The following is a 17,231-nucleotide window of genomic DNA, read 5'->3' as shown; positions in this document are numbered from 1 at the left end:
ACCTTTTAAGATTAGCCTGGCTGTATTAAAAATACTTACAAATAAACCTAGCAACTCTTTTCAAATGATGCAAACCTTCAAATCTTACATGCATGGAGGATGCTACCACTTTACCCTCATAGCTTGCCCTGAACTTCCCTTTGTCAAAATTCAAAATTGGGACTTCCTAGAAACAATATAATCCCTTCCTTTGAAGACACTGTTGTAGCACTGGAATCAGTGATAAGGAGAACAGGAAAGAAGTACTTCAGTTCAGGGCGTATTTTAACAAATAACTTTTATGAATACACTAACGAGAAAAACGTTTAAGTGCTGGTTGCTCCCCTCCCCTTTAATAATCTCAGCCTTCACAGTTTATTTAAGCGTTCAGCTCAGAGAATTAATGTTTCAGTAAAGTTTCTAAAGATACCAGTGAAATTTAAGCTGCACCTGGTACCTTATCAAACCTATTTTCAGCCTTCATCCCTACACAGACCTACTTAATGCTCCATTTTTAATCATGCTGGCCAGGAAACGCTGCAAGATATGAATAAGTGTTAAACAATTATTTATAAACATTTAAAAGACTTGGGACAAGGACAAGAATTTTCAGGCAAGAAGAAAAATGCGAGGAAAATGACAGAACAATTACTCACAATCTGTTTTCCCTACGACTTTCTTAGCATATCCAATCATTTCAGAAAACGAACATGTTCATTTGATCATCTACATCCCCACAAGTTTTATATAACTGTTTTATATAACTCGTACAAGGAAACATTCGTGCTTCATCTACGCAATGACAGAAGTTGTACCCCAAACACCTGCCATATGCAAGCAGCACGCCCAGGGTCCGCTTCTCCAGGCCCAACTCCAACCACCATCACGTCTGGCACAGTGGTTTCAAATCTGGCAAAAACCCAGACCTTCTCACTCCCTTTATGTCAAAACCTTCAGGGAAGAGTTTCTGGCTACTGTGAAACCAATCTCTCGGCAAGCTGCTGGCTAAGGCGGCAACACCACTCCTCCGATGGGCTGCTCCCGGTCATACGCTTTGCGTTTCCTGTGACCAGGGCTGCCGCGTCCGAGACCACGGTGGGGGGCAAAAGGGAAGGAACAGAACCAGCCCTTTCAGCAGCTGCCTACCAGCAGTCATGTAAAATTGCACCCTTGGCCTGCACACTTAGCAAAGTAATTCCCCATATGAAATCAGCAGCTCAGGTAGAAGCAGACTTCTCAATCTGCTAAGCAGGCTGGAAGTGTGACAAGTTGCTGTTTTGAGCGCAGCATAGGGGGACATGCAACACAGAAGCCTATTAGAAATAGCTTGTATTGTTCCCAAAAATACTTAAATGTCAGAGTGACGCTTTTCCTACTGTAGCGTGGCCTTTAGAAACTGCCTCAACATCAGGAGAAGTTTTAATTCAACATATTATTCTGACCTATGCAGAATTACAGGGTTTTACCAAAGAGGTGCTGAATAATTTGATGGTTATCTCAGGAGAGAAAAAAGGGGCATGCACTAAGACCCTTTAAGCTATTTTTCTCTGATGGAAATACCTATTTATTTCCAAAGGCAAGCCGTAAGTGCCTTTATTGCTCACAAACAGAACACAATTCTTTGAAGACAAAGCATCTTAAACGCTTTCATGAAGCCGGATGTTATCTGGTGTCTACTTACATTATTTCTTTCCATGTCTGTATGCAAGACTGCAGCAAAAGTTACAAATACTGAAACTACCCTGTACCAAAATCCAAAATGAAGCCATCCGTGTAACCAAATATTTAGTGCCAAGAAAAATCTGCAATGTTGTTAACAGACTACTTTGAGAGAAAGCCATTTTTATTAACTTTATTGAATCAGGTAATCTACTTTCCCCTGCATAACCTGTTTTTTTTAATTGCTGTATTAGTAAAATCATTTTTAAAAGTGAGACAAAAACTTTTATCTGTCAATAAAGGAAAAATAAAATTCTTTTCACCTGACTGACTATCCTGAAACAGGACCAACTTCTTCCCTCCTTTTTGAAAGAGACATCCTTAAGCTACCATATATTTTCTGCTCTGAGAATTCTGTGTTCTTGGACAATTAACTTTATTTTCAATGACTTCAGATATTATCACCCTGATAGTTTTACCTCTGAAGTGGAAAATACTGGACATTCCATCTCAATACGGGAGAATGAGCGTTCCTATCCATCTGTTTGCTCATGATAAAAGAAAAACTAAAAGCCTTCTAATTTCTACGTGCATTTCACTGGTATGACAAACAAGGATTGTCAAATATACGTATGCTGTTTGCAACTAGAAAACGTGGAGAAAAAATCAGCAATGCAAGAACAACCCTGCAAACAAACCTCGAAAACCCTAGAGACGCCGTAATCCAGCAAAACGTTCAATGTCGTATCAGCGGTTGCTCTCCTCTATCAAAGTGTCCTATTGCTGTTCCTTCCCTTGCTCATGGCCTCAATAGCTGGCAGGATTCTTGTAAATAGCACTTACTAATTTCATGCCTTTAGGAGCCTCCTGCACCCGTTAGAGCAGATGTTTTCCTTCACAACCCTACCCAGCCTAGTTATCCTTGGCAATCTCGCAGCTCAAGAAAGTGCTCTGGACAATTACCTCCTGCACCAGGCTGAGCACTTGAAGATGTCCTAAGAGAGAAAACTGGGGGAACTGTTTTGGTGAAAGGGCCGTATTTCAATAACTGTCTATAAATACAAACTAAATGCCTAAAGACTACATGAGAAATTGGAAAATATTAAGCTCTTTGCCTAAGAACAGATTCCATACTCTACCATGGACAGATGCACAGAGTAGCCGCTGTATAGTGACAACCTGACATTATGATAGAGATTAATAAGACTGAATATAATTTCACTGTTTCCTTACACCCTCCTACTGACCTCTACTTATCTGATTCATCTTGGCACTTGATTGTATGTACTTTGGGGCAGAGACTCACTTAAAGTACAGCATTTTGGAGCATGAAAAGTGCAAATCTTATAGTAAAGCAAATTAGTAACAACTCCAAATGCAAATATTATATTTGCAAAAATTGACTGCCATTGTGCTTATTTTTAGAAACTACATTTATGCCTCCAACTGGACCGTCATTAAATACTGAGACCAAGAAATTTGTCATGTAAGTCTCTCACTAGTGATGGGCATTACCTTACTGTGTCTTTCATGATACTGATAATACAAGTTTCACAGTACTATTTGAATAGAGTCATTAGTACTATGGGAGGCTGGGCAGCTCTTTTGTTTTCTCTTTTCACCTTATTAATCCTTCAGACAGTTTTGGTGAATCCGTAAAGGAGGCTGGACCCCTCTCTGTGAAATGCACCTCCTCCTGAAAGCTCCTTTACAAAATCAGAAAGGATCCCCTCTATGTTCATCCGTTACTTCAATGCACCACAGTCCCTGAATCACGGCCCTTCCTAGGGACCACAGATCTCACTCGCTCAGCTTTCAACCTGCAGCCACAGTCCGCTCTGGGAGAAGAAAGGCTCTGCAATCTGGGTGGGTGGAGGCTGAGAGACAGCCAGGTTGGGTATGTACAACAAGGCGTCATATTATTATTCCAGATGAGAACAGTGACACCTAACATTCTGGTCATCTTGCACATTCAGAATTAGCAGAATTGCTGCTGATATTGTCTTCCACTACTCCTACTCTGACAAGAAGGGTTCCGGGGAGGATACCCTTCCATTGTGCTCAGCTCTTCAAATTTTTTCAAATTTTTATTTATCTAGACCACTTTCATTCCTGTGAACAAAGCACCTATATGTCTTCCATATTTCAAGATAACGACTGAGAATACCTGACTGGTGGTCTTTAGTGTCTAGGCGTCAGGTAGATTAATGTAGTGGAATGAAATGTTTCACACTCTTGCAGGTGAAATTGCGAGTGTATTCGTGATGTATTAATTTTGAAATTATTTAGTTATCATTATTGATTTTTCACACAAGTCCTTTCCTACATGCCAGTGAAGTCTCCAGAATCTTACAAATTTTGTCAGAATTTACTAGACTACTAGGAAATCTGCAGCGTATGCTTAAAAAAAGAGTCTTTTATTAACTCTGGAAAGTAGCCTACAGTAGTTATGTCTGAAAGAGTAACTTTCAGTAAGAGCTGGAATGAAAAATACTAAAAGATTTTCAAGATGACAGTTGAAAACGTCACATGTATCTTCTACTGCTTGTAAGTCATTCTATTTACTACAAATATGATCTCCAAAATCAATATTTGAGTAGGATAAAACATCAATTTTCTATTCTGGTCCAGCAGCATAGCACAGTTACTACCAGCGTTCTTAGACTTGCCCAAATGTGGTCAAGAATGTTTTGTAGACTCTAGAAAAATTACTAAAAGAATATAAACATTTCAAGCTGTAAAGAAGAACTTTCAGTGTGAATCTCAAGGCCTCCTGCAATTCATATCTTTTCAGCTAATGAAATTATCTTATCACCTACTTTCACAACAATCACCTTAACTATAGAAGTAACACTACTACGTTTTGCTTTTGGTTCTCTTTCTTCAAGAAGTGTGTTTTTCTTTCACCTTTGCTGGGAAGTAAAGATAAGAAGTCTACTGTTTGACTGCCGTCAGGATGAAGGCATAAAAAAATTCCCTTTAGAATTTTGAACAATATTGTCTGATCCTCTTATTTTTAAATATCTTGCATAAAGGAATTGAAGAGCTACCATTTGCTCCCCTTCCAGCAATTAATAAATAAAACCTTTTCTATGTGTCTACTCAGGGATTCACTTCAGAGGGGAAAAGGAGGAGAGAAAAAGCTTTTCCAGATATTTTTGGAATGCGTTTATGTGAAGTTATTAACTTCTCCCTTTGGTATCGACTTCCAGGTGAAATTTCACCTATGAGATAACAACTGTTACTACCATATGCTTCCGATTGGGTATTTTGTGCACGATTTAGGCCTACACAGTTCACTGAGAAATGACTCAATGTGTTGTTTAATCAGCTATTATTTCTGGCTATCTGTCCTGCATAGTGGCATTCTTCCCATTACATCTCCCAAAATACCCAGCCTTTTCACCAGTTAACAGATCAGCCTCTTCTGACTCACTGAAGTCTTTAAATGAAACTTACCATCAAGTGACTGGGGAAGTCATTTGTGAGTCAACATATCTGTTTACAGATTTCATAAAACCATCAGATATTCAAATTCCCTTATCATGAGGCCTAGAGGGGAGATCTAATCAACTTTTGATTGAATATCCCAACAGCCATCAAAGCAGAGTGAGGACTTTGAAACAGAGTGTGTAAAGGCCTGCTGAAAGTCTACAGAAAAAAAATATTTGTTTATTCTTTATATTATATAGCTATTTGGTGATCTCGACAAGGGGACTTTGCCTATAATGGGATTATAGGGACTATAACTACTTTAACCGAAAAAAAAAAGAGAGAAATGTGATATAATCTTACCCCTTCCATCTATAAGGGCACTGTTAAAATGGTGATTTTGAATTCACCATTGACTGATACCATTTATCTTTCCACAAAAATAGGAACTTCCTCACACAGGTATTCTCACATGTGCAGGTGCACACACAGAGGCCCTCTTAGTGACTTACCATGTAGCTCATTTAAGATCTCCTCTCTTATATAGTATATATCAAGTGCTATCTCATCTTCTTGCTTTTAGAAGTCTTCTGATGTGCTTTGTGCATTTGTGTGTCAATTGGCCGAATGAGTTACTTTTCATACTAAGAATACGTACCATTTTCAGGTATTGCTGATCTCAACAAAACGCATTATTTTATGATAATGCCTCCGTAGTTTTAGGAAGCACTCCACTCATCTCTTCTTTCATTAAAAGTAATGATCTTCTCTCTTTGGCTGTAGGTAATTGGGAAGAGTCAATTTTGTCTTGTGCACTCTAGAACAGAAGGCCAAGCCTGCAAATTACTTTCTTACAAACAGACTAATAGCAGCTGTAATCTGATGGCAAAGCAAAACCACGGTATTAGTTTCTGAAGGACTCCGTACATTTCTATTTAATTCCACTTAATATGGGTCACTAACTCTGGTTAGGAAGAGGACTCTCTAAGCACGGTGATTTGAATTCTGGCTGAAAGACAACTCTCTAGCAAAAGCCATTACTGGGCAGAACCCAGAGGCTGACTTTGCCGCTGCTGATTAAAAAGAAACGGTGATGGACACCTGCTTTGGAAGATTTGGGCTAACATGAAATTACTATATTCTGTGGTAAAAGCAGGGAGGAGATCCCACGTTTTTCAGTACTTTACAGCAAAGAACCTGGCTCCAGATCACTTAGAAGTCCATCTTTTAAACTATATATCAAAAACAAATGGAAAAAATTCCACAAACCTGTCTGCAAAGAGGTCTGCAAACCACAAAAAGATCTGCAAAGTGACTGCTTGTTAAGCACTGTTTCTTCAGTATCTCAGATGAGCTCAGACAAAGCATATAAAAGCATCTATGGAGAAGTGCTAAGCCCTTTTGCATTGAGATCCTCCACTCGCCAGAGGCATGGTTTTATCTAATTGTTCGTGGACATGTGATAAGCCACAGGAAAAAGAAAACGATTAAATAAAATGTCTGCAGTGGCTTGATACCATCGGATTAGAGAGTAGGAGGACAGTGGGATATACCAGATTATCTATTGATAAACTGCTCACTGCAGGTTGGGAAAATTGATCGGTTAAGTCAAAGTATCGGCTCAGCTGCTATAAAAGTATACTTTTATATATATAAAGTAGTATATAAAAATATACTTCCACTGTGGGGGCAGTGGAAGCAGGAAGAAGAGAATGGGAAAATGAAAGCAAATGAAATCTCATATTGAAACCTCAATGGGACAGCTGTCTCTACCTACATATAGTAGAGAACACAGCTTCACTTGGAGACCAGCCACCTCAGCCTAGTCAATAAAGGGTAAAGTGGACAGGAACAAATTTTTAAAAGCCATTTCCATGATCAGAGACACTGTTAAATAATTACATAAGAACATTTTAAATTAGACAAAGCCAAACAATTGTCAAGACAAGCTAAACAAAAAAAGTCTTTAAGGACAAGCACTAAGTTAATGGAAAGGCCACAAAAAGTATAAAGAAAATGGAATAATAAAGTACCAAACGCTTTTACACACAGCAATGATTCATTTTAATTACCTTTAACCTATGTGAAACAAGAGAAATGACACGTTCTATAACTGAAAAGAACAATTCAATTTGCACTAAGAATAAATTCTAGTATGCAAGGTGCACCTCTAGCATAGCAATTCTAGTAGTTACATCGCTAAGGAAGAAAATATCTGTAGAGTAGTGGAATAGAAAAAGGGCAGCTTGGCTGGATTCATTTGGCAGCTCTGTGGATTTTCCTAATTCTAGTAGAAACGAGAGTGAAAAAACAGAGATGTGAAAAAGAACGGTAGGTGAGAAAATGCAATCACACACACCCATGCTTTAGACACGTTTGAGTTTTTCAGCATAAATGTCTGTGCCGAAGTGGAAGTCTGGGGTGTCGTAAAACACCCTCTCCCTGGATTTGCACACTTTTACCTGGGATGTTGCCTACAAGCTGCCCACCCCTTCTGTTCAAATTAAGGTCACCGCAGTGAGGCTTATAAGAAATATGTTCACGCTGTCAAACTTCAGGAACCATTTACGCATTTTTTTTTATATGCACAATTTATCTTTTTAATTCACAGGTCCTTTTCCTACCAATGCATGATTATTTTTCCTCAATTACATGTTATGCATTCTTGAGGACAAAGGTGACATCCTCTCAGTTTGCAGACAGCTTAATATATACTCAACATTGCCGCAGAATTATTTCTCAGGGTCTTTGCTTTTTTTCCCCCAAGTGCCAAATTGCTAAGTAATTTCATATGAAACTTATCAATTTTAGAGTTTCTGCTTTTATCTGCGTATAAGCACAAAGAGACTATTGTGCACACTATTAGAATTCATCTTCACCACACAAAATCCACAGTCTTTCCTAGTTTGTACCTTTTTTCCAAATACTTATTTCCAGGAGTCAAATTTAAACAAACTCTGAAGTCTTTAAACAAGAGTAAGAAATTAAGTGAACCTAACAGAAAATCAGTCCTTTGATATGTTCAGTCCTAAATATTCTAAAATAAAAGACTTAGATTAACAGTATATTAATTTTGCAGAGTTGAAATTAAAACTGCCTGCAAAATACAGAAGTTCATTTTCCTGTGGAATGCTAAAGAGATATTATTATCTCAAAAGCTTAATTTTGTTCTAACTCTTGTGTCTTTGTGATTTTACAAAACTTATTGTTTTCTGTGCCAGTGGCTAAGAATCTGTGAAATACTTCATGTCATGTATTTGACAGACATAAAAGACAACACTGTCCTGCATTACTGTCCAAACTGTATTTTGTTTGTAAACAAGGATGTGAAAGTTTATAGGAGAGCATGCTAAATAAAAATGCTGAATGCAAATACATAAATACAACCAAAAGCAATAAGGGATAGATAAAGGGAAAAGCTGCTGGATTTACCAGCTATTTTATATAACATTATTATATATTTTATATAACATTATTAAAAGCTACCATAAACTTGCTTAGTTTTGCCTACTGACCGAGTTGCCAAATCTCTCAAATATTTTAAACCTTTTTACTTATTTGAGATCTCAGGCTAGACTATATGCATTTATTGAAGATGTCTGGCTCTGTCTCTCAAGAGTTACTTGAAGTGAGGATTTAGGATTAACCATGGAAATGATTCTGACATCTCCTTAACTGCTTCAATAAGCAAGACTGTCAGCACTATCTCCATCTTTACAGAATTAAACTGTTTTGTGCAATTAGACAGCAAATAAAAAAGGAAAGGGGAATGAAACCAAACTGTTTCAGCTCCAAGTGATCCTAATTTCAACAGCAAATAGTTTCTATATACCTCACATTTATTGCGCTAAAGAAAATAAATGTCTAACGTTAAAATAATTAAAGCCCGTTATCGCCATTCACAATTCCTACAAGAAAGATAATTCACATACTTCACATAAAGAGCTGCAAAGATGCTGCTCTCTTAAGTCTTCCAGTTTACTCTTGACGCTGTTACCTTTGTTAAAGGGATCTATTTACAATTTATGTAGATCGGTCAGTGGATTCAAATTAAAATTGATCACATAAACACCTGTAAACTCATGAGTGCACACATGCTGTTCTTTGCTTAACCTTATCCAGGCGAGGCCTTGAAGCACAAGAGGAAGGAAGACATAGCTCTCTGAAATCTATAAATGCTTCCTTGCCAAAATACCATTGTTTTAAGGAGGAAACTGTCAAAGGGACAAATAGGGATTTGATTGTTTACATGGCAACTGAATGATATCTAATTTAAAACCTGCATCCCTGCTTATAGGAGGAAAATGTTGCTTTTACCTTACTGATAAGTGTGACGACGTCGCCTTCCCGGATTGTGAGTTCATCATCGTTCTGCGCTTCGTATGGAAATATCACTTTGCAATACTCCTTGGCTGAAAGGAAGAAAACGCAATGTGATAAAATATAACTTTAAAAAACCTGCTTATCCAAGGGTGAAAATCTTTATAAATATTTCAGAAGTGTCTCTACATGCTGTTTTATTTTCTTGCCATCTTTCTCTTTGTATTACAGACCTTCATAAACTGCAGGAAAGATTAAAAAAGCTACGTACTGATGAGAATTCCTGCATGTGTCATCCAGGAAGACAGCTCTGGGAACTCCCAGGATACTTATCTCAAGTAGAATTGCTCCAGCCAGCAACATGCCATAAACCACTTCTCTTAGAGTAAACCTGTGTTTATCACTGGCATCCACTGGTATAGCCTTCCACCGGACCACATAAATTGGAAGCACAAAGGACCTAGTAGGTTGATATAGCTTATCTATCCCCTGGTGCTGCAAGGTAACAGGTATTTCTGAACCTATTAAGATGGTAAAATAATAAACAGTACATTAATAAAAGTAAATTCTTAACTAAACCTTCTGTATATTCAGCATAAAAAGAGAGTTTTGAATCCTAGCCGAAAGTTGCTTCTTCTCTTCTCCCTTCACTGTCTATAAATAAGGAATCATCTCAACTTTCAGCTGGAAATTACAGGAGCCAAACACTCCTACTCAGAAATCATAAAAAGCAGTTGTCATGAAAAGAAGTTAGTTACATGTTGCTGTGCAACAGACAAGTATGCCAGTGTGCCTTACAAACAAAAGGGGAACATGTATTCCAGCTGTTAAATAATGTATAAAAATGTGATATTCAAAGACAGTGAGTTTATCAAGTCCAAAGAAATGCTCAAGGAAATTACTGGGCGCTTTGGAGAAGGGACGGTGTATATCTCGCTTAACTGTTAAGGTTTCAACGCTGATGACCTCTACCTGTGATCCAGTCATCTGTCATACTCAGTGCAGAAACAGGTACTTGCAAGGCACAGAAATCTAAATTAATTCAGCAAGGCCTATGTCTTTATACATACTAAAAAGAGAATTTGCATTATCTCACTGGGATGCATTTGGGGCTCCACCTGGGGGTTAGCTGAGCTACTCAGAGGCCAAGGGCTGTTTCAGACACTGGTGGGTATGTGAGACACCTGCGTGGGTGACAGGTCTGATGCACAGCCCATGGGAGAGCCAGATCCTTCCAGACTGGAAGCGAGCCAAAAAACCCTGCAATATCTCAAATGGCACCAGGTGCAGCCTACTGACTCAGGCCCCTAGGGTGGGACTGGGATCTGGATTCAGATTTGGTCACCTAAAATTGGAAACCTACAAGTGCCTACGCTCGCACTACAGTCAATGGAGGTGAAGTCCCTACAGTTAGTGGAGCCTAGAGAGCCACTCGTCACCCTAAAAGCAGCCACGTACATTGGATTTGCTGAATCACACTCTAAGCTCCATGGACAGTATAGATAGATCTCCACTGAATCTAGCAGAAGCCCAGACACCAAACTCATGCACCTATAGCTAACCCTTGCGCTTTGACTCAGAACCTGCATCCCAACTGCTAAAGTCCGATGATACGAACATCGCCTTAAAAAAGCATCCAGTAGACATTTTATAAGGCTCTAGTTCAAGTAAACAAGATTTTCTTTGTCTCCACAGATTTCTTATCATCGCACACAAAAATTGATCCAAGGTCATCAGCAGGTAGTTTTTTTTTTTTTCCCTCTGACGTCTTTGAAGAAAGAAGAGTCAGATGAAGATAGTCAACAGAGGATTGTTTTTGCCAGTTCTGAGAGCAGGGAACAGTGTCCAATAAACCTTTGCTAACATTACCAAATGAGTGGCCATGTGAGAACCGCTATGCCACAGTTCAGATTTCAGCTCAGATTCAATTGCTATTTTATTGCAATCTACAGGAAGGGACTTGGATCTCTGTGGACACAGCTAGGATGTTTCACCTGCTATCTCGTCTTCAAGGACAGTATAACAACATTTTATGTACAAGCTGACATATACTGACCTAGGCCAGGTAGATACAGAGCAGCATACAAGAGAGACCAACGGGATATGGAACATTTTTACAGTTCAATGAGTAAGCCACCTTAAACTATATATATATGTTTTTTCTATTCAGAGTGTTCTCATCCTGAAAAACAGCTCTCCTGAAAAACAGATTTGGTGAATTAATGCAAAGATGAAGCAGATTTAAGAAGAACTTAGTTCTTTAAGAACTAAGGAAGTTGAGAGCTGTGCGCTTAGTGAAGCCCCCGGTTACTGGCGACAGCCTTAGCATCTCTTTTCCGCAGAACAGAAAATGCTAGGCTAGGTTCTCAGAGGCAAACATTACCTGGCCAAAGGTGAATCCTTCCTGAACGTCTCTTCTGAATATATGCATCGCTCCTCCGTTGACTAATAGCATAATCTGCACATTAGGTGGGAAGCCAAGCACAGCAACTCACTGCTAATCAATGGGAAAGAGCAGTGACTACACCACTGCATACACACTCAAGGTGCAAATGAATCCCATGCATTTGAGATTAAAGAATGCTTTAAACAGCAAGCATCCACAGGGCTCATGTCTCCTGAATCTTATACTGGGCAATTCTCCCTCAGCTCCCCCTTGCAATCTCAAGATTGTAAATTTGCACCATCCTTCAGGACGAAGACCCTGAAAAAGAGAGTGGGCAGAAGGCTGTGGGATCTGTGGTTTCAGCACCTGAGAAAGTCAGTTACAATCAGGAAAGTAAGTGCTCTCCTTCTTCTTCCTTTTTTTTTTTTTTTAAAAAAACTTTTCTTTTAAAAGCATCTGTCAGTATGCATCCCACAGTCAGTGGCTGTCAAAAGCAGCAAGACTTGAACCGCAGAACCCGTAGTCCTTCATGCGTAGCAAACGACCATGCATCTTCGCCTCGTGCTTTTGATGTCAAGTACTGTCTTGACGATGAAGCAGGAATAAGCACCATCTCTGCCCACTCCCCTCCTAGCCCTGCCCTTTGGGAGGAAGGCACAAGGGAGCCAGGGTTTCTCTGACGGCTGCCCGGGGGGGCCTGGGGTGACCAGGCTGCAACATGACTCCCGTTCCCCAGGTCATCCTCAGAGCTCAGGAGCAGGAGGAAAAAGCAGCAGCAAAGGAAACAGTGATGACTGGCTGCCTGTTACAGCCCACGCTTCAGTGAGGGAAAAAGAGTCTCAGGACCATCCTAAACAGCCTAAAGGGGCTATCCTCTGTAAAGAGCTGCACAAGCTGCATGTTGAAAGAAGATGCAAGTACAGGGATATTTAACATGCATCTTCTTGCAATACCTTCTGCCCCAAGGTCTGTCCTGAGTTCAAAATGTGGCCTTTTTGAGATAGCTTCAAGCCAAAAAAATCAGTGCCTTGAAGAGGAAAACAACAGCAAGAGAGAGCCTCACAGCCTAAAATACTACAGAATACACCTACTTCATTACGTAGGCTGTTGCAAATAGTGTATTTCACCCACAGAATTCAGTGGCTTGATATGTATTTAAAATTTCAATGGAAAGCATTGATTTCAAAATATAAAATTTCTAAGTGGCTTGGGGTCCTGCAATATTTTATCAGGTAAATTGATTTGTTGGTATTTTGGGAGACAGGTTAAATATTATACGGTCCAGACTAGAACTGAGCAAACTCCATTTACTCTACCAGTGAGTCCTGTTCATTTTAAAAGGACACCACTTCTATTTGTTCTCCGGCCAGACTCTTAGGATTAGCTATTCAAGATAGCAGTCCACAGACATCTACACCTTCAGGTTTAAATTTTGCGGTGCGACAGCGACTAGAATTTGCTTTTCCTCTTAGGCCGAGGTGACGCAGGTTCTTCCTCTCACATCTGCAGCAGCTTCCTTGTTGTTAAGCAACTCGTGTTCCACTCCACGGCAAGACTTCCTCAGGCGCAGATAATATGACCACTGTGCTAGATTCACCCTTCTAACTTTTTATTATAGATATTATATATATAAGTGATTTATATATTTTCATATATAAACTATATGTATTTTTTAAGTAAAATAGTGACCTTATATACTTGATTTTTGAAGCTTAATTATTTCTCCCTTGATGAAGGCTAAATCATATACTAACCAATATGGACACAAACAGTAATGATAAGTAAGAAAACAAACAGCATAGAATTAGTACCCTTGAGCCTAAGCTTCCTCTTTTTAATTATTACTTACATAAAATGTTTCCAAAATGGAACAAAATCTACCAAGTCCAAGCAGTGAAAGATTGCATCATCGTTAACAAAAAGATAAAATTGAGAAAAAAACAACCCCAAACCCACACTCAGCAGAATGTGATTTTATTATTAACTGTTAAGACTCGAGATGCGTAAATGGTTTGCAGAAATAAAATGCCTTCACAGAACATTACGAGGTTCAAACTATCCAAACATCACCTCATCAAACAAAGAATTAGAAACAGAACTAATTAGGCCCTCATTAATCCAGATTCAGCTAATCTTTATACCTTCTAGCACCATGCAAAAAGATTAGTTGCGTGCTAGGATTTTGGTATTCCAGCTGTATAATAGGTTAATACAAATCGTAAATATCCAGCGAGTAGAGTAACTGATATTAACTACCATGGTCACTGCACTTCAGGGCTTATTCCTTTGCTTTTCTGTTGTCTACTATTTATCTCCATTTTTGCAATCTCAGTAATCTGCAGTAGTTCCCTCAGTCATGGTGCATGTTTCTGCCTTGCTGAATTTCAGAATCCAACACAGCTACTTACAAAATGGTACATATTTTTAGAATAGCCTTTCCACCTAAACTAAAAACAATCTACTGCATAGCAAGAACAGTTCTTAGACCGCGCCTGTCATCATCCCAGAGATATAGGTATACAAACACACGCGTGCAAGTGCCATCCCAGAAATGTAAGACTGATGGAAACTCAGCAGCAGCGTAATTCCCCTCGAAGTCTCGCCCACTGCCCCGCCACAGCAGGGAAGCTATAGGAGAAAAGCAGGCTCATAAATCAAGACGTGGCAAGAGTCAGCAACCAGCGCTCCTTGCCAAATCGCCCTGCGCAGAGAGGGAAGAGGCCGCGGCTGTCCATTTCCTGGCTCGGCAGGCTCTCGCACAGCACCGCGGCTGTTATCTGGCTGCGAAGAGGGAACGCCGGCATCAGGTATGGAAAGAATCAGGCGGGAGACGAACAGCTCTACTCTTCCTCTGCCAGGGCTCGCTCTTGCTCACAGCACCCACCTCTGGCGGTAAGCCCGGGGGATCTGAATCACCTGCCGAAGCGCCCCTTCCCCATTTTGAGCTCAATCTGTGGGGTTTTGTTTCCTGCTGCCCCTTTGGAGAATGGCGAAGGGGCTGTTTTGTTCAGCAGCTGGAGGCGCCCAGAACAACTGGGACCCCACCACCCCAGGGACACAGTCCCAGCTAAAGTGAAAGTAGCTGAGGGCCAGGGTGGAAGGATGCTTTTATGCTAAATGCCACATTTGGGACATTCATCTGTTTCATGAGACTGGAAACTTTCCGGATTCAGTTTTTTTCGGGCTTGTTTGTGGTAGGTTTTTGGGCAAAAACAAAAATGAAACTTTGAAGAAAATTCTTCTGCCTCAGACTAGTTTGGAAGCCGTTAAGGGCTCATGAGAACTGTTTAGCTATTTCTATTTTTACCTATACAAAGTGGTTTGAAAGGAAAAAAATACGTGTGAGACTGAAGAAAGAGAACAAATAGCAGATATTCAGACTGAACCACAGACCCATTAGGATTATATAATTACTTTACATAGCATGTTAAATAGAGATTTGTTCAGTTACTCTGTCTAGGGAATGTGGAAAATTCTGGATGCACTGCTATATTTTAGAGGAGATACAAATGATATAACTTTGGAAAATGCCCATTTTCCAATGGAGCATTTTAAAAGTTTTCCTATAAGGACAAATATTAGGATCATACTTTTATGGACAGACTATCAGCATTACTACAAAATTATTCCTCTCACTTACAGTGCATACCAAAAAACAAAGCTACACTGAACTATATTTCATTTTCACGGAGAGGTTTTTAAATTTAAATGCAGTACAACTTCCGCTGATAGAAAAGTATCTCCTGTGGTGCCATTTAAGGCTAAGACAACTACTCATAATTCCATTATATCAGACCTCCCTTTGTGCATCTGCTTCCAAGGTGAGAACAGAAATGCCAAAAACCCTACTTGAGGTCCCAGAAATCATATATCCTAAGTAACAAAGCTTAGGGAAAATTCAGAGACTCTGAAGACAGGTGCATGGGAAGATATTGTATAAATCAGCAGCCTCCCCTGCTCGTCAGATCTGGCAACCGTGAAGCTGAAACATGCTTGCACACCCAGGTGGTGAGAATGGAAGGCAACAGAAGAAGGGGGATTTTCTGATCAAAAAGGCACGTCCCAGGGAAATAACTAAAAGAGGGGAAAGCAGAACCAACCAGAGCCCAAACTCGTCCATGCAGAAGGCACAGTTGTCCTACCACTGCTCAGAAGATTTTCACTTTTTCTTTAATATATGGAACAAACACGAAATCCCCATATGTGGCGCGGTGAGCAGTTCTGGCAGCCAGAAGTGTGAGCTGATGTGGAAAGAGGTAGCTGCTTCCCATCATGGCTTTACCGCCCGAGGGCTAGCGCTGCAAGCGGGAGAGCCCTTGCGATCACCCCTTCTGATAGCGCCAGCACTTAGGTCAGCTTAACCTGCTCGAGCTGCGGGCGGGCAAAGATAACGGCGAAGCACCCCCCCCCACCCCGAGTCAGGAGCGTGCTAGCAGTTTGCACATTTTGCAGTATTTCAAGTTCTCCCTTGCTCAGGGCAACTGAGCGCGCGCAGCGCTTCCCATTAACAGCCCTGCGTCACAAGGGGAACGAGATAAGAGGATGTGGCAAGTCAATTACTGCGGTGCAGCTAATGGACAGAACTCGTTAAGCTGTTTTAAGCTGCTTTTGCCACTCTGAGCTGAAAACAGGCAGTAAAACTCTCTTCACCAGACACTTTCCTCAGGCAGCTCCTTCTCTCCTACTCCAGATCCTTCCCCTCCTCTGTCTGTATTTCAGTCCAAAGGAAAATGTGATCGGTTAACTCTCTGGAAGGATAAACACAGCAAGGAAGGAGAAGAATTGTGCAAGTTTATAAATAGAGGCATCACGTGAACTAAAGCGCAGGAAAACATAACTTACAGATAAGGCCAAAATCTCCTAAGTTTTCATACGGACTCCTAAAGGGAAACAGAAACTTCATTTCCTGGACCATTTTAAAGCTACATAAATGGTTGGGTAACTAAGATGAACTGAACATATCTTGAAAGAAACAACTGCGGAGCAGCAAGGTGATGGATGAGATTCCTTTTTTGCGAGCAAAGTTATGCAACACAGAATAGACTGGAGATTTATTTCTGTCACCTTTATATAAAGAGGTTGAGCAATTGTTACCTGTGAAACCAGAAGATCCTTAAACATGGATAAGACAAGAATTTAACTCAGAAACTCAACGTTTTGTATTTTCATCAATTTCTTTGCTAAGATACAGCTATGTTCTCTTCCCTCCTATTGCTTTCTACCAAAAACCCTAAACCATTTAGGTGTAACTTCATATAAATAAAGCCGAAGGATGGGGAATACATACATAAGTTATTTGGTAAGCTAATTACATACAACTCCACAAAAGAGAATTGAGACCTTCCTAAGAGATTTAATTATCGCTTTTTGTTCTTCTAAGCATCAAGATAAACAGAAAAACCCTGAGGTTCTTGGCCACTATTTAATTTGTATTTCCTACCCAAACTATACCACT

General features: G+C 39.9%; 1 protein-coding gene and 1 long non-coding RNA gene across 10 annotated transcripts in view; one reads left to right on the top strand and one right to left on the bottom strand.

Moving 5' to 3' along the window:
- Positions 1-17,231, bottom strand: part of SH3KBP1 (SH3 domain containing kinase binding protein 1) — a 236,813-nt gene that overhangs the window by 45,118 nt on the left and 174,464 nt on the right. For all 9 annotated transcript variants that reach the window (XM_068918383.1, XM_068918410.1, XM_068918361.1 and 6 more), the window contains one exon: positions 9,388-9,482. In XM_068918383.1, the coding sequence (XP_068774484.1) occupies positions 9,388-9,482 (95 nt within the window). The remainder of the gene's footprint in view (positions 1-9,387; positions 9,483-17,231) is intronic.
- LOC138062127 (uncharacterized) overlaps positions 9,490-17,231 on the top strand; it is a 28,345-nt gene continuing 20,603 nt past the window's right edge. The window contains exon 1 of the long non-coding RNA XR_011136213.1: positions 9,490-14,583. This is a non-coding gene — a long non-coding RNA (uncharacterized lncRNA). The remainder of the gene's footprint in view (positions 14,584-17,231) is intronic.

Source organism: Struthio camelus, chromosome 1, assembly GCF_040807025.1.
Source record: "Struthio camelus isolate bStrCam1 chromosome 1, bStrCam1.hap1, whole genome shotgun sequence".
Taxonomy (NCBI): domain Eukaryota; kingdom Metazoa; phylum Chordata; class Aves; order Struthioniformes; family Struthionidae; genus Struthio; species Struthio camelus.
This window is presented reverse-complemented; position numbering and strand designations above follow the sequence as displayed.